General features: G+C 47.7%; 1 protein-coding gene across 3 annotated transcripts in view; it reads left to right on the forward strand.

Annotated features, from left to right (window-relative positions):
* smarcal1 (SWI/SNF related, matrix associated, actin dependent regulator of chromatin, subfamily a-like 1) overlaps positions 1 to 22,750 on the forward strand; it is a 50,561-nt gene that overhangs the window by 13,100 nt on the left and 14,711 nt on the right. For all 3 annotated transcript variants that reach the window (XM_078403234.1, XM_078403235.1, XM_078403236.1), the window contains 7 exons: positions 7,091 to 7,274; positions 7,761 to 7,911; positions 8,761 to 8,922; positions 10,309 to 10,374; positions 14,858 to 14,998; positions 20,842 to 21,060; positions 21,178 to 21,248. In XM_078403234.1, coding sequence (XP_078259360.1) covers positions 7,091 to 7,274; positions 7,761 to 7,911; positions 8,761 to 8,922; positions 10,309 to 10,374; positions 14,858 to 14,998; positions 20,842 to 21,060; positions 21,178 to 21,248 — 994 coding nt within the window. The remainder of the gene's footprint in view (positions 1 to 7,090; positions 7,275 to 7,760; positions 7,912 to 8,760; positions 8,923 to 10,308; positions 10,375 to 14,857; positions 14,999 to 20,841; positions 21,061 to 21,177; positions 21,249 to 22,750) is intronic.

A 22,750-nucleotide genomic window follows, 5' to 3' on the forward strand; every position in this document is an offset into this window, starting at 1 on the left:
ATGGATGGATGTCCGCAGCAAATAGGCTCTTTGCCCTGATGGGTCCGTGCCAACCGGCAAGACTCATCCACACTAATCCCACTTTATACCCACGACCTCATCAAATCCTCCCACATTCTACCACTCGGCTACACAACGGCCCGTTTAATCTTCTCCCCCCCCCCCCCCCCCCCACAGTTTTGGGGTGTGTGTGGAAATGGGAACACTTGGATAAAACCAACTGTGAGAGCAGACTCCAATCCACAGCTCTCGAAATCAAGGTTAAATCCAGGTCGTAACCAACACAACCCCCTTCCCCATCCCATCACCCCTTTCCCATCCCCATCACCCCCATCCCCTTCCCTATCCCCTTCCCCATTCCCATCACCCCTATCCCCTTCCTCATCCCCTTTCCCATCACCCCCTTCCCCACCCCCATTCCCCATCCCCCCTTCCCCATCCCATTCCCCATCCCCACCCCATTCCCTTCCCCACCCCGATCCCCATCCCCTTCCTCATCCCCCCCATCCCCATCCATCTATATCCCTTCTTCTGATTTCACATTTTGTGCATCTTCACTCCTTATCTCACGGTCTTTTACCTTCTCCCCATCTCTGTTTTTTGTCAATCATCTGCCAATTAATTCTCCCCTCATCTGTATCCACCTATCACTTGCCCGGCTTTGTCCTGCCCCACCTCTTTTCCAGCTTTCTCTCTCTTACTATAATCAGACGGAAGAATGGTCCTGACCCAAAACATCGCCTATGCACGTTCTCCAGAGATGCTGTCTGATCTGCTGAGTTATTCCAGCACTCTGTGTCTTTTTTAACATATTTAACCAGCAACTGCAGTTCCTTGTGTCCACATTCGAATACACCTGGTCAGGTCACGGGTATTTACCCAGCCACGTGCGTTTCAAGCACTGATATCCCTTCCTTTGTGATGTTGATGTGCTTCTGGCTCTCTCCCCTCTCTCTCTCCCTGTGATGTTGATGTGCCTCTGGCTCTCTCACTCTGGCTCTCTCCTCGTGACGTTAATCCTCCGCTCTCTCTCTCTCTCTCCTTGTGACGTTGATCCTCCCCTCTCTCTCTCCCCTTGTGATGTTGATCTGCCTCTGGCTCTCTCCCTCTGGCTCTCTCTTTTGCCTCCTCTGAGCTTCACTGTCACTGACAATCAACAAATACTCCATGAGCTAGACAATCCCTGGAAGACAGAAATAATGAATGTTTCAGATCAGTGACCTCTCTAAAGGACAATACTGAGGGATCACTGAATGGTGAAAGAGACATAACTGAGGAGAGTTCATCTGGTGCAGGACAGATACGAGGGAATGACTGGTAGAACACTACGACATGTGGATGATCAGCCATGATCACAGTGAATGGTGGTGCTGGCTCGAAGGACCGAATGGCCTCCTCCTGCACCTGATGTCTATTGACAGTGAGTGATATCATGGCCTTGTGGGATCGTAGAACAGCACAGCCACAGGAGCAGCCCACAATGTCTGTGCCAAGTTAAACTCGTCTCTGCCTGCACGTTATCCATGTCCCTCCACTCCTTGCATGTCCATGTCCTAAAAGCCTCTTAAATGCCACTATTGTCCCTATCTCCACCAACATTCCTGACACCCACCACTCTCTAAAAATAAAAAAACTTGCTCCTCACATCTTCAAACTGTCCTGCCAAACTTAAAGCTATGCCTTCTAGTCTTTGACGTTTCCACTCTGTAATAAGTGGAGTCGTACACACGTTGTAATGCAAACACATTTATTACAGTCCACTTACAGCATAGATCTGCAAGACTTCACAGTGACTAACAACTACTCCAACTGCCTTACGTAAGCAAGCTCTTGGTAATATATATCGCATATTAATAATAATAATAATAATAATGCATTTTATTTATATAGCGCTTTTCATATACTCAAAGACGCTTTACAGAGATTTTACAGAGATATTGGGCGGAGCAACTACTAACAAGCGCTACAATTGGTTAGTAGGAAATAACCAATCTACATACTCTGGGGGTAAAGTTCTGACTATCTACCCTGTTGTAGTCTGTGGCCTATTAGAAAAAACAGGCAGACAACCGAATTCGTTTAACCTCTTTATTCTACTCACCCAGGTGGGAGAGAGTCTAGAAACCGAAGCGTTTAGAAACGCTTAGGAAGCTAGTGTAGTCTCTCTCCCCGAATGCTAACAATTACACATATTTATACCCGAAATACATGTGTCAGTACATTTCCTGTTGCTACCTTATATGGCAAGTTTTACAATGTCCTATAAATCTTTGTGTCTTTCGGGACCTCCGTGTCCGTTGTGTCCATCGTGACCTCTTCTTTCTTGGGAACAGAGGGCAGTCCATATGGCAAGTTGTTCTTCTTAACACTTCAAAGGATGGCTAACCATCAAAGCCTTAAAGCCAGTTGCCCATATCAAAGGATACCCTTAGCCATAAACAGGATGTCCTGGCAACATAATCGAACTGGAGCTTTTACACCTTTTTAACACCCCTGCAATAAAACCCACATGGCTACGCTGAATTTGAGCCCTTACATCCCCTCTTTGATTATACTATAATCACAGTCTTTTAAAGTGGTTGATTGACAAATATCTGGCATATACATGGTCCGAAACAATAACAGATTAACAGAATCACAACAATTAACGCAATGATACTGCCATAATGGAGAATCGGCCCCCACACATATCCTAAACCAAACCAATCCCATCCTGAAGCATTAATTCGATCTTGGGCTAAATCTGCCCCTATTTTCTTAGTCAAGTCAAGTCAATTTTATTTGTATAACACATCTAAAAACAACCCACATTGACCAAAGCGCTGTACATCAGTTCAGGTACTAAGAACAAACATACAATGGCACACAAACATAACAGCACATACATAAACAGTTCACAGCATCCCCTCAGAGGGCTCAAACGCTAAATGCTCTTTCTATAACCTCCTTCACATGCCCCGCGATATTGGTGATATTAGAGGATACATCTGGTACAAATGTACAACATTCTTGCCCTATCATAGCACAGGTACCCCCTCTCTTGGCTAGCAGGAAATCTAGAGCCATACGATTCTGGAGAGTGACAAGACGCAGGGCCATCATTTCAGTTGTTAACTGGCCTATTTGTTCCTGAGTCTCGTACAGTCCATCAGCAGTACAATTTGCTAATTGTTCCAGGGCACTAGCTAAGTTTCAAATTTCAGTTCCCGCCCGAGCGGTTCCCCATCTCGGGAATATTAGCCACCAAAACCCCTCAAACTCCGATACAGCTCGATTAGAGCTCCACTCTGGATGCTGCAGAGGATGATTTATGATTCGTAAATGTGGGATTACAAAAGCTAGATAACAGCACCCTGTCCAGGTCTCATAAGATCCCTGATCATACCATGGCGAAAGTCCTGGTAACCAGACATATGCTCAGCTCCCACATTTTAAGTAAGTCCCATTAAGAGGTCTTGGGGGAACTGCAGTACTGATATGGGTGCATGTGCTGAATCCCACAGACAGACCAACTTCATTTGGTCTAGATCCCATTCTACAGAAACAAGTTGTATTTATTGGTGTTTCTGGAGAGTCATGAGGAGAATTAACTTGTATCCGGGGCCAATTCTCCTGTGTTTGATTAAGATAGGGTCTCAAGGACCACCCATTAAAACATTGAAATCCACAGTCATCTGGTCGGTTATCATAATCCGTACACCAATTATTGGAGCCAGGGCTCTGTGAGTGATTCAAAAAGAACCCGGCAGACCTGGTGTACTAAAGCACCAGCTCACCCTCCGAGCAAATGGTTATCGCTCTCAATACTAGGCAGTAAATAAGTCAATAGTAAAGCGTGCACGGAATAGGAGTAAGGAAAGGTGTTATCCATAAAATAGTTCACCATGACGTTGCTACGCCTGATTGAAAGCTTTGTCAACTTGTAACATGAATTTTAAAATACCTGGACTGAAAGACAAAAACAAAATTCCCATGTAACCTCCAATTTTTCCCAGTCTATTCTTCCCCTCATCTCCTCTAGTAGGGACGACTGATGTAACCCTCGAGTTCGTCTACATCGACCCTGATACGGCTGCTGCTTCTTACATGGAAAACTAAATTCATCTGTCAGGCATTGGAAATTAAGCTGGCACAAAGCATGTCCACAGGGTACAACCCAATAGGCTTGGTCTCTCAATTGTTTAGCTCTGGTCTTATTAAACCATTAAACTATCCTGAGCAGGGTCCTATTCCTTCTGCCTTCCAGGGTATTGTGCCTTTGTCTCCTCTGCACATCATCTGATCGTCTTTACATAAATGTCATGGAGTAAATACAGATTGACCACAATACCATATAATTCTTGAGTGCACTTCCCCTAATAGCAGGAGTAACAATAGCTAAATAGCAACATCAATAGCAAAATCAATCCATCAGCTAAACACATCAACAATAACTAAGCAATACTTATAACTATGTACACGTGGCAATTCAATAAAATCAATTTGTAAACCCCAATGTATTTTGGGGTGATACCATGTAGCATTTATTACATCCAACATTCCCCTCTTACCAGCATAGGTAAGAGAGTGCACATAATACAACAAAACAGGTAAAAGCGCGTTAGGGACACAAACTTTGCCAGAGGCAGTAACCCAAAGCAAGTCAGATTCGCAAGGGGAACACCCATCCTGGCTCCACTGGTGTCTCTCAGCCTCGGGGGCGTCCGCCTGAAGCTGGCAGAATTCCGAAACACTGGGCATAGCGGTAGTTGCAGAAAACTGCTGTTGTTCGCCTGAAGAAACTAAAATGGTAGGGGTCAGGGCCTCTGTGCATGCCAATGTGTCAGCCAATGCATTCCCGAAAGAAATGGGATCCTTGACAGATGTATGCGAATTACATTTAATGACAGCCAAGGTTTTTCGGGAGTGTTAAACTCGCTAGTAGATTTTGGCCAAACAGGGCATTTTTAATAGGAGTGCCTGCTGCAGTCAAAAAGCCCCTGTGCTGCCACAGGTTACCAAAATCATGTGCAACCCCAAAGGCATATCGTGAGTCGGTGTAAATATTAGCACATTGGTCAATGCAAAGGTGGCAGGCCTGCGTGAGGGCAAATAATTCAGCCTGCTAGGCAACATGAGGTGTACTGAAAAAGGCGAGGGTGGGCAGCATCCTCAATCTCTAGCACCGATCGTGCGGATTCTTACTCGTGGCGCAACTTAACCCTTTGTCTGGGACCTATCCATATTCCCTGATGCTGTCTCATTATCGGGGGTTAGTCCCCAATATCCTGACGGGGAGGGTAGAACCGGGACTGGCACCACTGCAGCTGGTGGCTCTGCCTGTGGGGATCGGACACGTCCAGGGTTCCTCGTCACCCTGGACTCCTGATTACCTAATAAAGCCGCTATATACTCCAGTGGTTCGGATTCTGACTTTTGTTGTTGTGCGGGATATATCCCTTTGGTACCGGTTTAAAATTCACCTCGAGCTCGGGTAGCACGGTCAAGTCTTAGATCATACACCTTCATTTTCCATCCAACTTCACTCCCTCGACTCCTGATGGCCCTTCTGCACCCCCTCTTTGATAGTCTCTACATTCCATGTACCTCCTACTGGCCAGGCCTCGTTTCCCAATTTTTTCATTAACGAAGCAAATAAATAAATAACACATGTGTTGTACCGAGGCACCGCCATCACTCTTATCCAAAGACTGTCCCATATGTCTGATTGCCAATTATCCGAAAATATGTTATCAATAAATACTACCAATAAATATTACCAATAAATATTAATTGCACCCAGACCAAGACAATGACAAGAGTGACCGCCCCTTACCTTCCAAATCCAGAACCTTATCCTTATCCTTTTCCTTATCGGTTCGTCTGTGAATCTCAGTTGAACACGAAATCAACCCCAAACGAGGGACTTCAATGTCTGAAAAACGTCAACATCCGGGGTCTCGAACAACGGTCGAGAAGTGCACTCTGTCCCCTGCGGACGTGTTTCAGCCACCGATGCCGTTTAGTCGTTCGTGGTTGACGGTGCCAAAGAGATCCTGCCGACTACGCCAAATGTTGTAGTCTGTGGCCTATTAGAAAAAACAGGCAGACAACCGAATTCGTTTAACCTCTTTATTCTACTCACCCAGGTGGGAGAGAGTCTAGAAACCGAAGCGTTTAGAAACGCTTAGGAAGCTAGTGTAGTCTCTCTCCCCGAATGCTAACAATTACACATATTTATACCCGAAATACATGTGTCAGTACATTTCCTGTTGCTACCTTATATGGCAAGTTTTACAATGTCCTATAAATCTTTGTGTCTTTCGGGACCTCCGTGTCCGTTGTGTCCATCGTGACCTCTTCTTTCTTGGGAACAGAGGGCAGTCCATATGGCAAGTTGTTCTTCTTAACACTTCAAAGGATGGCTAACCATCAAAGCCTTAAAGCCAGTTGCCCATATCAAAGGATACCCTTAGCCATAAACAGGATGTCCTGGCAACATAATCGAGCTGGAGCTTTTACACCTTTTTAACACCCCTGCAATAAAACCCACATGGCTATGCTGAATTTGAGCCCTTACACCCTGTCGATGCTTCTCAGAATTTCACTGCTTCTTTCAACCTCTGACACTCCAAAGTTTGTCCGACCTCTCCTAGGCAGCACGTTGTAATCCAGGCAGCATTCTGGTAATTCTCTTCCGAAATCTCCACATCCTTCCTGTAATGGGGTAGCAGAACTGCACACAATGCTCTAAATGTGACCTAACCAAAGTCTTATAAAGTTGCAACATGACTCTCGAACTTGTACTTCGTGTCCCGACTGATGAAGGCGAGGCCACAAAGGTTTCAAAGGTCTCAACACAAAGAAAGAAAGGACAGCCAGACTGTTGGCGAGTGCTTTCTTTATTGATTGTGTTGCCCCATTCAGGAAGCCAATGATCCCGTGAGTGGATTCAGGGGTCTTGTGCATAGAATTGCGTTAGTTTCTCCTTTATTCACTAGCGTAGCCACATTTGCAATGGTAGTTTGTCATGAAGTGCTTTGAGATATCCTCAGGTTTTGTAAGTTGTTGCTAGGTTTTAAACAGCTGAATGTTTGTGTTTGTTTTCCAGTTGAGGAGTTGTTGAAGATCTCTGGTGTGCAGGTGGAGCCTCTGCCTCGTGGTGTGCTGGAAGTATTCTTGCCCCAGTTCGAGAAGACCTGCCCAGACCCTGTGGCAATTCCAGAGGCTGATCTTTCTGATGTCGATTGTAAGCTGGTTGAGAGCCTGATGCCCTTCCAGAGGGACGGAGTGAAGTAAGTCTTCAAGTAATGTCTTTACAACTAACGTGGAAAGGGAAAGTCTGGGGGGGGTGGGGGGGGCAGTTAACATAAATCTTCACTAGACCTTGAGATAGCAGGAAGACAAGAAAAGGTGAGGCAAGATGATTCTCCTGGGAATAACACGACAGGTAACAATGCAGTTGTGGGAAGAGCTATTGCTGGTGAACCATTGACTGTGAGTCATGGCCCTACATGGTGGTTGGAATCTGGAATGCCTGGCCTGATAGGAACTGGAATCGGCAACACACCAAGTGTAATGGACCATGTGCTAGTAATTGGGATTAGTACAGGGAAGGTTCATCTCTGCTTTCCATGACTGACTCTTTGGCAGCTTTTCATTGCGAGCCATCAACCCAATGCTTGACTTCTGGGTCTTTGGGGCAATGTTGGGACAATGTTAGGCTCGTGTACATGGTTGCCTTTTCAAAAACTGCCAAATCCCGCTTTGTGTCTCGACAGCTTTGCTATTTCACGAGAAGGTCGTTTGCTGCTTGCTGATGACATGGGACTTGGGAAAACTCTGCAAGCTATCTGCATCGCTGCTGTGTACCGTAAGGAGTGGCCAGTGCTTGTGGTGGCTCCATCCTCCGTGCGATTCACCTGGGCACAGGTACAACCATTCAGTGGAGTGGACATTTCAACAGGCCTCATGGTCAACATGCTCAGTCCCATGTTGTGATAAAGTGAGCTCAGAGCTCTCAATGTGACATCTCAGAGAGGGGGCGCTGTGGCGCAGCGGGTAAAGCTGCTGCCTTACAGCCCCAGAGACCCGGGTTCAATCCTACACACACTGTCTGTATGGAGTTTGCATGTTTTCCCTATGACCACATGGGTTTTCTCCGGGTGCTTTGGTTTCCTCCCATACTCCAAAGACACGAGGGTTTGTAGGTTAATTTGCTTCAGTAAATTGATGCTAGTGTGTAGGATGTGAAACTGGGATAACATAGAACTCGTGTACGGGTAATTGTTGGTTGGAGTGGACCTGGTGGGCCGAAGGGTCTGTTTCCACGCTGTATCTCGAAACAAAACTAAATATAGGGATAGAAACACCTTTGTGTATTTATTGGGGCTGAACTCTCTTGAGTGTGCCCAGGAGCCCATTAATGTTGTATATTGCGCTTTGCAGGAGATTCCAGGGCAGTTTCTAGCAGTGAAATGCTCTGCCAGGGGTGGTGGTGGAGGCAGATACAGTGGTGGTGTTTCAGAGGCTTTAGATTGGCACATGGAAATGCAGGGAATGGAGGGATATGGACCACATGCGGGCAGAAGAGATTAATGGTATAGGTTTCACACAGACATTGTGGGCCGAGGGGCCTGTTCTGTGCTTGTCCATGCACCCCAAGATCAGGATGTCCATTAGTATGTGAGTGGCTGGCGGGAGCCTGTATTTTGCCACACATTGGAGGGTGTAAATGGGTGGAGTGCAGGTTGTGGACTGGATGCTGCTGTCATTTGACAGGCTTTCAGCCGCTGGCTGCCCTCACTGGACGCTGACACCATCAACGTGGTGAAGACTGGGAAAGACCGACTCTCCTCGCCCACTGTCAACATCATCAGCCACGACCTGCTGGCCAGGCTCAGCAAGCAGCTGGCGGAGAGGCAGTTCCAGCTCATCATCGTGGTGGGTGCGTTTACTTGCTCTTCCCCACCCACATATTCCCCAGTATTGGGGCAGGTGCAGCCCCCACACCTACACCTGCTGCCCACACACCTACATCTGCAGCCCACACACCTACACCTGCTGCCCACACACCTACACCTGCAGCCCCTACACCTGCTGCCTACACCTGCAGCCCCCACACCTACACCTGCTGCCTGCACCTGCTGCCCACACACCTACACCTGCAGCCCACACCTACACCTGCAGCCTCCACACCTACACCTGCTGCCCCCACACCTACACCTGCTGCCCACACACCTACACCTGCTGCCCCTACACCTGCTGCCCACACACCTACACCTGCTGCCCCTACACCTGCTGCCCACACACCTACACCTGCTGCCCACACACCTGCTGCCCACACACCTACACCTGCTGCCCCTACACCTGCAGCCCCCACACCTACACCTGCAGCACCTACACCTGCAGCCCCCACACCTACACCTGCTGCCCCTACACCTGCTGCCCACACACCTACACCTGCAGCCCCCACACCTACACCTGCAGCCCCCACCTACACCTGCAGCCTCCACACCTACACCTGCAGCCCCTACACCTGCTGCCTACACCTGCAGCCCCCACACCTACACCTGCTGCCTGCACCTGCTGCCCACACACCTACACCTGCAGCCCCCACACCTACACCTGCAGCCCCCACACCTACACCTGCTGCCTGCACCTGCTGCCCACACACCTTCACCTGCAGCCCCCACACCTACACCTGCAGCCCCCACACCTACACCTGCAGCCCCTACACCTGCAGCCCCCACGCCTACACCTGCAGCCCCCACGCCTACACCTGCAGCCCCTACACCTACAGCACCTACACCTGTTGCCCACTGTGCCAGGCACACACCTAACCCCATATCACAATGAACTACTCTGGCTGCTGCCGTTTGCTGTAAGGTAATATCAGGAATGCCCTTCATGGTGATGGGTATAATAACCCAGCAGAGGAGGCAACTCAGTGCATGCATTTACATTGGGCTTAGACCTGTCATAGTTACACTGCACGGAAACAGGCCCTTCGGGGCGAGTCCCATTGACCCATCGCCCTTTGACCCGCTCCTACCTATATATATGTTCCAGTGACTTTTATTGCTGCTTCTACTTATTATTTCTCATAATTTAACACCTATAGTTTGATTTTCATTTTGCACACTCCAGTGGAGTTTCCTGAGGCAACTTGATCCTTGTGGAAAAGAGACAATATTCCTAATGTTTGTCTCGTTAGGCGAGTCAGTTCTGGATTCAGGTCTGGCACAGATGCCTTTTGTTCAACAGTCTGCCTTGCACAAAGTATTTGCTGTTTGAATTTGACATTTGCATTTCTTTCTCATGTCTTAGGATGAATCTCATTTTCTGAAGAACATGAAGACTGCTCGATGTAAAGCTGCCCTTCCTCTGCTCCAGGTATGAAGGGCCTCGACCCGAAACGCCACCCATTCCCTCTCCTAGATGCTGCCTGACCTGCTGAGTTACTCCAGCATTTTGTGATACCTTCCTCTGTTCCAGGTATGTCCCCTTCTCCCCCTCCCTTGGGAACAGATTTCCTTCTCCAAAGGTGATGCAATTGGTAGAGCCGTTGCCTCACAACCCCGGAGACTCAGGTTCGATCCTGACCTCGGGTGCTGTCTGTGTAGAGTTTGCACGTTCTCCCTGTGACTGCGTGGGATTCCTCTGGGTAGTTTCCTCTCACATCCCAAATATGTGCTGCTTTGTAGATTAGTTGGCCTCTAATATTGCTCCTCATGTGCAGAGTGGATGAGAAGGTGGGATAACGTACAGCTCGTGATCGATGGTCAGCGTGGACAGTTGGCCGAAGGGCCTGTTTCCATGCTGTATCACTACACAAAACTAAAGTCCTTGGAGAGATCTTTAAAGTCTAACTAGACCAAGTGGACCCGTTGGGCCCAAACCTCTCCTGCATTGGTGCAGCACCCTCTCCTCCCCCCCCTCCCCTCCCCTCCCCCCCCCTCCCCTCTCCCCCCTCCCCCCCTCCCCTCCCCACTTCCCCCCCTCCCCTCCCCCCCTGCCGCCTTCCCCCCTCCTCCCTACTGCCTTCCCCCTCTTCCCCTTCCTTCATCCCCTCCCCCTCCCTCTTCTCCTCCCTCCTCCATTCCCCTCCACCCTCCCCTCCACACGCTCCCCTCCCTCCTACCCACCCCCTTCCCCTCCCCATTTCCCCTCCCCACTTCCCCTCCCTCCTTCCCCTCCCCCAACTCCATCCCCCTCAACACCCTATCCTCCCCCTCCCTCCCTAGGAGATAGATTTAAACTTTAAAATGTGAATAACTTTAAAAATATAACACCGATTTCAATGAAACTTCTTCCATTAGCACCAAAGGGACATCGGTGAGTAAGCTGGGCCTAAAATTGTTGTGCTATGGTGTACCATTTTGGCTGTAGTTCAGGAACAAATTAGACTTTTAGCATACAGATATCCAAAGTAAAGTCTAAAGATTGAAACAAGGACTTCAGCCCAACCTCCATCACAACCAAGAAGTTTACCTGAGCTAGTCCCTTTGATCTGTGTACAGCTCATATCATTCTTTCCACTTTCTAGCCGTATAACTGCCCAAGTTCAGCATCTCTCCAATGACTGACGCTTCGTAGAAAGCATTCTATCTGGATTCATCACAACTTGGTTTGTCAGCTGCTCTGCTTAAGACTGCAAGTTATGGATGCAGCCCAGTCCATCCCTCAGACCTGTGTCCACCCCACTATTGACCACATCTACACCTCACGCTTTATCAAGGAAGCAGCCGACATTATCAAGCAGCTCACACACGCCTTTTCCCTCTCACGTTGAGAAGGATATGGAAAAGCTCGAAAGCACGTACCACCAGATTCAGAAATAGCTTCTTCACGCTGTTTCTTTGTTTCAAATGAACCTCACAAGCTAAGGATGGATTCCCGATCCCAATCCACCTCATTGTGGCCCTTGCATCAGTTTTTCTCTGTAGCTAACATGATGTTCTGTACTCTGCACTACCTGTTGTACCAGTTGTACCTGTTGTACCTGTGTGGGGCTTGATTGTACTCATGGTCTGATCATTTAAAATCTCTCCCCTCACCCCTCTGTCTAGTTTTAGACTCCCAACCCTGGGAAAAGGACTGTGACCATACACTTTATCTCTGGCCCTTTATTTTACATTGCTCTACAAGGTCATTCCTCAACCACCTGGCTCCAGGGAAAGGTGCCATCCTATCAGTATAGGAAGAAATCTGTAGATGCTGGGTAAAATCGAAGGTAGACATAAAATGCTGTAGTAACTCAGTGAGTCAGGCAGCATCTCAGGAGAGAAGGAATAGGTGACGTTTCGGGTCGAGACCCTTCTATCATCCTATCAGCCTCTCTTTGTAACTCAAGCCCCCCAGTCCCAGTTTCATTCTGGTTCATCTTGTCTCCTCCACCCATTCCAGATTATGTTATCCCCACCCCCACCCCCACCACCCGGGCAACCAGAGACGTGTGGACTGCTCCCCGTGGTCTCGCCAAGGTCCTGAGCTTTGCCCTTTCCTCTCGTGCTGCCTCGCCCTTCCTCAGTTACCTGCCTTGCCCTTCCTGTTACCTGCCTTGCCCTTCCTGTTACCTGCCTTGCCCTTCCTGTTACCTGCCTTGCCCTTCCTGTTACCTGCCTTGCCCTTCCTCAGTTACCTGCCTTGCCCTTCCTGTTACCTGCCTTGCCCTTCCTCAGTTACCTGCCTTGCCCTTCCTGTTACCTGCCTTGCCCTTCCTGTTACCTGCCTCGCCCTTCCTCAGTTACCTGCCTTGCCCTTCCTCAGTTACCTGCCTTGCCCTTCCTGTTACCTGCCTTGCCCTTCCTGTTACCTGCCTTGCCCTTCCTGTTACCTGCCTTGCCCTTCCTGTTACCTGCCTTGCCCTTCCTCAGTTACCTGCCTTGCCCTTCCTCAGTTACCTGCCTTGCCCTTCCTGTTACCTGCTTTGCCCTTCCTGTTACCTGCCTTGCCCTTCCTTACCCCTCGTAGTTTATTTTTCCTTTCTCCCCCCTTTGTCTCTCTTGTGGTTAATTGTGATCGGGAACAGCTTTCTTAAAAAGCAAAATTAAAAATAAATGCGGTCGCTGCTGCATTGTAGTTGTTGTAAAGGGCCGAGAGCTGCTGCTTCTGAAAGCCTTGGATTCAGTGAGTCAGACACTGAGAAGCTGGAACAGATTTGTCACCAGCTTGCCAACTCCACCTCCACCTCCAAAGGCTTTAAGCAGTCTATTCTTTAGTCTTTAGTCAGAGGGTGAATTCTTTGCCACAGATGGTTGTGAATTGGTGGTCAGAAAAGCCACCAGCATCCACAAAGACTCTTCACACCCCTGCAACAGTCTGTTCGAACTCCTTCCATCGGGCAGACGATACAAGGCCTTCTACGCCCGCACCTCCAGACTCAGGAACAGCTTCATCCCCAGGGCCATAGCTGCTATGAACCGGTCCTGCTGAGCCGGATGGCCACAACGCATAGATCAACTTGCACTTTACCCTGTCCAAAACTGTTACAACTGTTTCGTTTCGTTGGGTTGCTGCTGTCTAAATTACTTAAATTATTGCATCGTATGGGAGGCGCATTCCCAATCTCGTTGTACCCCTGGGTACAATGACAATAAAGATATATTGTATTGTATTGTATTGTATTGTGGAGGCCAAGTCAGTGGATATATTTAAAGCAGCGATAGATAGATTCTTGATCAGTGCGGGTGTCAGGGGTTATGGGGAGAAGGCAAAAGAATGGGGTTAGGAGGAAGAGATAGATCGGCCATGATTGAATAACGGAGTAGACTTGATGGGCCAAATGGCCTAATTCTGCTCCTATCACTTATGACCTTTTTCCCAACCATGGCATCGGATTTAATAAAACCGAGGTGAGATTTTTCAATGTTATGTTTTGCTTCACTTTATAACATTGAGGTTGAATTTGCTGCGCTTTGTTGAAGTTTCAGCATCCTGGTCCTCACAGCTGTGCAACATTTACCTGCACGGTGCACAACCTACGTCTAGCTAAATCAAAACACGGCCAAGGTTATTTAGTGCTTGCGTTCTCCAGGCTAACGGAGGCAAGGCTTTGCTCTCTATGTCTGACACCTTGCTCCCTCGATACACACTGACTGTCAAGTACCGTCTTACTCAGTGAGAACACGGGGAGAATTTAAACAATGGGATTAAAGTAGGGTTGGTGTAAATAGGACTTTGATGGTGGGCTGAAGGGCCTGGTTCAACTTTACGTGATGAGGGTCACATTCCTCTCGAGTTGCCCGACATTTATCCACATCTGGGGCAATTCATGGCAGCCATTTAACTTGCCAAACCGCCCTTCTTTGGGACTTGCGAGGAAACTGGGGCACCCGGAGGAAACCCACGCAGTCGCATTGAGAGCGTGCAAACTCCTCACAGTCTGGGTTGCTGGAGCTGTTAGGCAGCTGTGAAATCATGAAGAACAGATCGGGTAGATGCAGAGTCTCTTGCCCAGAGTAGGGGAATCGAGGACCAGAGCACATAGGTTCAAGGTGAAGGGGAAAAGATTTAACAGGAATCTGAGGGGTACCTTTTTCACACAGAGGGTGGTGGGTGTATGGAACGAGCTGCCAGAGGAGGTAGTTGAGGCAGGGACTTGCGCAACATTTAAGAAACAGTTAGACAGGTACATGGATAGGACAGGTTTGGAGGAATATGGACCAAACGCGGGCAGGTGGGACTAGTGTGGCTGGGACATGTTGGTCGGTGTGGGTAAGTTGGGCCGAAGGGCCTGTTTCCATGCTGTATCTCTCTATGACTATGCTGCCCCTGGTTCTCTAGTGTCTCCATTGGCTTGGTCTGGGGAGGAGGCTCAGCACTGGACTGATGTTGCGTCCACACTCCCACTAACTATTTTATTTTTCATTCGCAGGCTGCAAGGAGACTGGTGCTACTATCGGGGACACCCGCCATGTCCAGACCCGCTGAGCTGTACAGCCAGATCACTGCCGTCCGGCCCACCCTTTTCCCAAGCTTCCACCTCTTTGGAATGCGCTACTGCGCTGCCAAGCAGGTGAGGGGCAACTCAACACAAGACAAGATCAGAAATAGAAGGAAACCATTTAGTTCCAGGTGGCCACTTTGCTATTCATAAAATGCACAACTCCCCTGCACTGAGCTCACATTCTATGATTCCCTTTATCTTAAACCCTACCAGCCCCTGGTCCTGAACCGTTCCTTCTTGCCCTTGTCCTCAACATTTGACTGCTGATTTTGAGAGTGGACCCTCTAATTCTAGATGCCAGAGGCAACATTATCTCTGCATTCTTGCTATTGAGGGCGCGCAGCGTAATTCTTGCTATTGAGGGCGTGCAGCGTAGGTTTACTAGGTTAATTCCCGGAATGGCGGGACTGTCGTATGTTGAAAGACTGGAGCGGCTAGGCTTGTATACACTGGAATTTAGAAGGATGAGAAGGATTCTTATCGAAACATATAAGATTATTAAGGGGTTGGACACGTTCGAGGCAGGAAACATGTTCCCAATGTTGGGGGAGTCCAGAACCAGGGGCCACAGTTTAAGAATAAGGGGTAGGCCATTTAGAACGGAGATGAGGAAAAACTTTTTCAGTCAGAGAGTTGTAAATCTGTGGAATTCACTGTTAGAATCAGAGTTAGATAGAGCTCTAGGGGCTAGTGGAATCAAGGGATATGTGGAGAAGGCAGGCACGGGGTACTGATTGTGGATGATCAGCCATGATCACATTGAATGGTGTTGCTGGTTCGAAGGGCCGAATGGCCTCCTCCTGCACCCATTGTCTATTGCATTCACCCTGTCAGGCACTAAAATAATTACGTGTGTTTCATGGAGATGACATCTTATTCCTCTAAAGCTGAGGGAGGTTAGGTCCAGTAGGCTCACTGTCTGCAGATCACAAACCTTCCACCATAGCAATGGGTCTGGCCAGTTGCCATGATACTTTCATATGGTCATAAGATCATAGGTGATAGGAGCAGAATTAAGTCATTCGGCCCATCTATTCTACTCCACCATTCAATCATGGCTGATCTATCGAAGATAAACACAAAATGCTGGAGTAACTCAGCGGGACAGGAGGCATCTGAAGGATGAGTCTGAAGAAGGATCTCGACCCAAAACGTCACCCATTCCTTCTCTCCAGAGATGCTGCCTGTCCCGCTGAGTTACTTCAGCATTGTGTGTCTATCTTCGGTTTAAACCAGCATCTGCCATTCCTTCCTACACATGGCTGATCTATCTCTCCCTCCTAACCCCTTTCTCATGCATTCTCCCCATAACCCCTGACACTCACACTAATCAAGAATCCATGTAGCTCTGGTTTAAAAATATCCATTGACTTGGCCTCCACAGCCGTCTGTAGCAAAGAATCCCACAGATTCACCACCATCTGACTAAAGAAATTCCTCCTCATCTCCTTCCTAAAGGAACATCCTTTAACTCTGAGGCTGTGACCTCTAGTCCTAGACTATCCCACTAGTGGAAACATCCTCTCCACATCTACTCTATCCAAGCCTTTCACTATTCTGTACGTTTCAATGAGGTCCCCCCTCATTCTCCTGAACTCCAGCGAGTACAGGCCCAGTGCAGTCAAACGCTCATATGTTAACCCATTCATTCCTGGAATCATTCTTGCAACCTCCTCTGGACCCTCTCCAGGGCCAGCACATCCTCCTTTGGGCAATGGTGCCCAAAATTGCTCACAATTCACCAAATGTGGCACTTTATAGATCCTCAGAAAAGCCCCTTTGGAAAGGGAGATCAAACACTTCCAGTTCGTGTGAACTGCTCTGAAATCTCAGGAATTCTAGAACAAGACAACCAACGTATCCACTCTGCCCAGAGCTGTCCCTTAATCCCCAGGATGAAAGTCATCATGTCAACTTATCCACTCTGCCCAGAGTCATCATGTCCACGCATCCACTCTGCCCAGAGCTGTCCCTTAATCCCCAGGATGAAAGTCATCATGTCTTGGGGAATTATCACTTTTTATCACACTAATTGCTCCAGCGCTTTTTTTTACCAGTAACCTTTGCCGTCATTCATTCACAGTGTGTAGTTCACCACCATTTCTGGGATATTTCTGTGCACAGTACTATTGCGCTTTATTTTGGGATACCTATTCTGGTCTGAAGACAAAGTGTAAGGCAAAGTTCACCAGGGTGGTTAAAGGTCTGGGCTGCCATTCTGGTTCTTTGTTCATAGGTGGTTTAGATGTTCATTGTGTAATGTGTGGCAGTCACTGTGGTGCAGCGGTAGAGTTGCTCCTTTACAGCGAATGCAGCGCTGGAGACCCAGGTTCCATCCCGACTACGGGTGCTGTCTGTACGGAGTTTGTATGTTCTCACCGTGATCTGCGTGAGTTTTCTCCGAGATCGGTTTCCTCCCACACTCCAAAGACGTGCGGGTTTGTAGGTTAATTGGCTTGGTAAATGTACAAATTATCCCTAGAGGGTGTAGGTGGAGGATAGTGTTAATGTGCAGGGATCAATGGTCGGCACGGACCCGGTGGGCCGAAGGGCCTGTTTCTGCGCTGTATCTCTAAACTAAACTAAAATATTTGCTGTTGAGACAGATTATTCAATTATTATCTCAGTGGAGTCAGGTTAGGTAAGGGGGAGGTGCAGCGAGACCTGGTTGTCCTTGTACACCAGTCACTGAAAGTTGGCGTGCAGGTACAGCAGGCAGTGAAGAAAGCTAATGGAATGTTGGTCTTCATAACAAGAGGATTTCAGTATAGGACAAAAGAGGTTCTTCTGCAGTTGTACAGGGCCCTGGTGAAACTGCATCTGGAGTATTGTGTACAGTTTTGGTCTCCTAATTTGAGGAAGGACATCCTTGTAATTGATGCAGTGCAGCGTAGGTTCACGAGATTGATCCCTGGGATGGCGGAACTGACTTATGAGGAAAGATTGAAAAGACTAGGCTTGTATTCACTGGAGTTTAGAAGGATGAGAGGGGATCTTATAGAAACATATAAAATTATAAAAGGACTGGACAAGCTAGATGCAGGAAAAATGTTCCCAATGTTGGGCGAGTCCAGAACCAGGGGCCACAGTCTTAGAATAAAGTGGAGGCCATTTAAAACTGAGGTGAGAAAAAACCTTTTCATCCAGAGAGTTGTGAATTTGTGGAATTCTCTGCCACAGAGGGCAGTGGAGGCCAATTCACTGGATGGAGTTAAGAGAGAGTTAGATAGAGCTCTAGGGGCAAGTGGAATCAAGGGATATGGGGAGAAGGCAGGCACGGGGTATTGATTGGGGACGATCAGCCATGATCACAATGAATGGCGGTGCTGGCTCGAAGGGCCGAATGGCCCCCTCCTGCACCTATTTTTTATGTTTCTAGATACAAGACAATTGTTTGATTTAGAATCAGAGTCATGATCACACGACGTGGATCCAGGCCGTTCAGCCCAACTTGCTGGCCGAGACCAACATGCCCCATCTATACTAATCCACCTGCCTGTGTTTGGCCCATATCACTCCAAACTTTTCTCATCCATGTATCTGTCTAAATGTGTCTTAAACGTTGTGATAGTACCTGCCTTAAATACCTCCTCTGGCAGCCCGTTTAAAAAAGCACTACCTGTGATATCTTGAGCTCAGACACAGAATAACAAGTGAACTCATGACTGCACAACTGCACTGTGGTTTATTCAATCATTTACCAAAGGTGGTGCTATTACACTACCCTTTGTGTAAACAAACATTGCCCCTTGGTTTCTATTAAATCTTTCCCCCCTCACCTTAAACCTGTCCTTTGGTTCTTGATTCCCCTTCCCTGGGTAGAAGACTGTGCATTTACCCTGTATAATCCTCATGATCTTATACCCCTCATCCTCCTGCACTCCTAAAGTCCTAGCCTGCTCAACCTCTCCCTATAGCTCAGGCACTCGAATCCTGACAACATCCTCGTAAGTCTTCTCTGCACTCTTTCCAGCTTAACAGCTTTTCTGTAACAGGGTGACGAAAACTGAACACAATACTCCAAATGTGGCCTCACCAATATCCTGTACAACTGTAACATGACCTCCCATCTTCTATACTCAATACTCTGACTGAAGGCCAATGTGCTGAAAACCTTCTTGACCACCCTATCTACCTGTTACGCCACTTTCTGGGAACTATGTACCTGCACTCCGAGATCCTTAACTGGAATTTAGAAGGATGAGAGGAGATCTTATTGAAACATATAAAATTCTTAAAGGATTGGACAGGCTAGATGCAGGAAAAATGGTCCCCATGTTGGGGGAGTCCAGAACCAGGGGTCACAGTTTAAGAATAAGAGGTAGGCCATTTTGGACTGAGATGAGGAAAAACGTCTTCACCCGGAGAGTTGTGAATCTGGAATTTTCTGCCACAGAAGGCAGTGGAGGCCAATTCACTGGATGTTTTGAAGAGGCAGTTAGAGTTCTTTGGACTAATGGAATCAAGGGATATGGGGAGAAAGCAGGAACGGGGTACTGATTTTAGATGATCAGCCATGATCATATTGAACGGTGGTGCTGTTTCGAAGGGGCCGAATGGCCTACTCCTGCACCTGTTTTTCTATGTTTCTATCCCTCTGTTGTACCACACTCCCCAGGGTCTACCTTCATACGCAGTAGGATCGACCCTAATACTGAATGCCCTCGAGGCACTTCCATCGACTGCCCCAAGTTACCTGGTGCTCATGCCTTTGTCCACAGTAAAAACACACATGCTCATTTCACTGCCATTTCCTTATTTTCAACCAACTGTCTCTCTAAATAATCCAGGCATATTTTCGGCAGTCATATCTGAGATGTGTGTACACAGAAGCTCACGTTTGTTTTTTGTTTCTGGCTAATGTATTCTTGTATTCTTCTCTCCCTAACCCTATCATTGTCTGTGGCCTGTGTTGCTGGTTTTCCCAATCTTCACTCTTGATGCTCTGTTTGGCCACAACACAGCATCTTCCCTTCCATCTGACGCTATCTTTGACTTCTCTTGATGTCCACTGCTGGGCCAGTATTCCTGCTGTACATTATTTGGCATCTCAGTGGCATTTATTACTTGTAAATTATTTATTAACTCTTTAAATCTTAGCCATTGCTGGTTTGCTGTCATGTTTTATGGTTCCCCAATCTACCAGAGGCAGCTCATCCCCCTGGCCTCCTTCATTCACAGTGATCAGATTTAAGACTCGAGAATCAGATTGAGCTAAATCATATTCATTTTAAATTTTAAATTCATTTTATTCTGATGACTGTCCCTCGAGCACCTTGACAACGAGATTAATTTGACACAATGGAGATATTGTTTGCTGCCAAGTTGGCCCCTTCACCGGCAGATCTAGAACTCATCCTTCACACCATTGCTGCTCCTTTAGTTTGCCTGGTCTAAATGCAGATTCAAATCTTGTTGCATGCTTCTGCACTGATCTATTCGATGCTCTTGTACACCCTCTTACTGTTTCCTTCCCCCACGCTATTCCTTTACTCCGCCCAAGCCAATATTCCTTGGTTTTGACCTAAGATCCTACTCTTCAGTAACAGGTCCTGCCTCTGCCATTTTTCCTATCCGAAAGTTATGAATCCCAGAATATTTAATTCCTAATGATGGTCACTTTTCTCTGCAATGGTATTGCGAGTCTCTGCAATGGTATTAAATCATACCTCTATTTGTGCCTTTAATTCACCTTGTAGTTACAAATGCTCTGTATTCCAATAAAGAGCCTTACATTTGTAATGTATTTCTCCCTGCACTCATTGGAGGTATCCCCTCATCCTACTCCTGCTCTCCCCTTCTCCAACCACTGGTGTTCGCTAAGTATCTCTCCCTCCTCAGTTAGAAGCCCCCCACCACCCACCTACAGTCCTCTCCCACCCAACTGCTCACTCTGCTCCTTTGCTTGGCAGTTACCGTGGGGCTGGGATTATACTGGATCGTCTAACCTCCTGGAGCTGCGGCTCCTGCTGCTGGAATCGTTGATGGTGCGTCGCCTGAAGTCGGAAGTGCTGTCGCAGTTGCCTGCCAAGCGACGTAAGCTGGTGCTTGTGGAGCCCGACGGTGTGAGTGCACAGACCAGGGTGGCTCTGAAGGCAGCAGCACAGGCGATGGCCGGTGGCCACAAAACGGTGGGTGCTTTCTGCTTGACTGTGGGAAGGTTCAATTACAGTGCCTGTCAGTGGACAGAGAAAACTATCCAGATATTTAGTGTTTATTTCAAAATTCTCCTCTTCCTTTTGTAACAGAAACGTGAGCAAAAGGAGGCACTGCTGGTGTTTTACAATCGCACAGGAGAAGCGAAGATTCGATCCATTATGTGAGCAAATGAATATCCATCTATTTATCTCCGACCTTGCTTGTGACCGGACACAATACACTCAGCTTTGGCCTTGCTGCCCTGAGAGCCGTATGCTCAGGGACCTGCAGATGTGACACCATGCCCTTGTCCTCTTAATGTGGAAGGTGCAGAAAAATCTACAGATGTTGCAGTGGGACTTGTGAATAACTCAGAACTGTTACTGCAACCAAATCATTAAAGTGCCTGGACTGTGCTGGCTCAGTGAGACAGTGTCGTCGACATCGATGAATGTGCTGGCTCAGAGAGACAACGTCGTTGACATCGATGAATGTGCTGGCTCAGAGAGACAGTGTTGTTGGCATCGATGAGTTCGGCCAAACTAATTTTAGTGCGTTTTGTAGGAGGTGACAATGATGGTTGGCTAGTCAATGTGGTTTACGTGGACTTTTAAGATAATCAAAAGGACACAAAGTGTTGGAGTAACTCAGCGGGTCAGGCAGCATCTGTGGAGAACATGGATAGGTGACGTTTCACAGAGTGCTGGAGTAACTCAGCGGGTCAGGCAGCAACTGTGGGGAACATCGATAGGTGTTGACTTGGATGAAGGGATTAAAAGTACCATTAGCAAATTTGCAGATGATACAAAGCTGGGTGGTAGTGTGAACTGTGAGGAAGATGCTATGAGGTTGCAGGGTGACATGGACAGGTTGTGTGAGTGGGCGGATGCATGGCAGATGCAGTTTAATGTGGATATGCGTGAGGTTATCCACTTTGGTGGTAAGAATAGGAAGACAGAGTATTATCTGAATGGTGTCAAGTTAGGAAAAGGGGACGTACAACGAGATCTGGGTGTCTTAGTGCATCAGTCACTGAAAGGAAGCATGCAGGTACAGTAGGCAGTGAAGAAAGCCAATGGAATGTTGGCCTTCATAACAAGAGGAGTTGAGTATAGGAGCAAAGAGGTCCTTCTGCAGTTGTATAGGGCCCTAGTGAGACCGCACCTGGAGTACTGTGTGCAGTTTTGGTCTCCAAATTTGAGGAAGGATATTCTTGCTATTGAGGGCGTGCAGCGTAGGTTTACTAGGTTAATTCCCGGAATGGCGGGACTGTCGTATGTTGAAAGACTGGAGCGACTAGGCTTGTATACACTGGAATTTAGAAGGATGAGAGGGAATCTTATCAAAACATATAAGATTATTAAGGGGTTGGACACGTTCGAGGCAGGAAACATGTTCCCAATGTTGGGGGAGTCCAGAACCAGGGGCCACAGTTTAAGAATAAGGGGTAGGCCATTTAGAACGGAGATGAGGAAAAACTTTTTCAGTCAGAGAGTTGTAAATCTGTGGAATTCACTGCCTCAGAAGGCAGTGGAGGCCAATTCTCTGAATGCATTCAAGAGAGAGCTAGATAGAGCCCTTAAGGATAGTGGAGTCAGGGGGTATGGGGAGAAGGCAGGAACGGGGTACTGATTGAAAATGATCAGCCATGATCACATTGAATGGTGGTGCTGACTCGAAGGG

The sequence above is a fragment of the Rhinoraja longicauda genome, chromosome 8, assembly GCF_053455715.1.
Source record: "Rhinoraja longicauda isolate Sanriku21f chromosome 8, sRhiLon1.1, whole genome shotgun sequence".
Classification (NCBI taxonomy): Eukaryota; Metazoa; Chordata; class Chondrichthyes; order Rajiformes; family Arhynchobatidae; genus Rhinoraja; species Rhinoraja longicauda.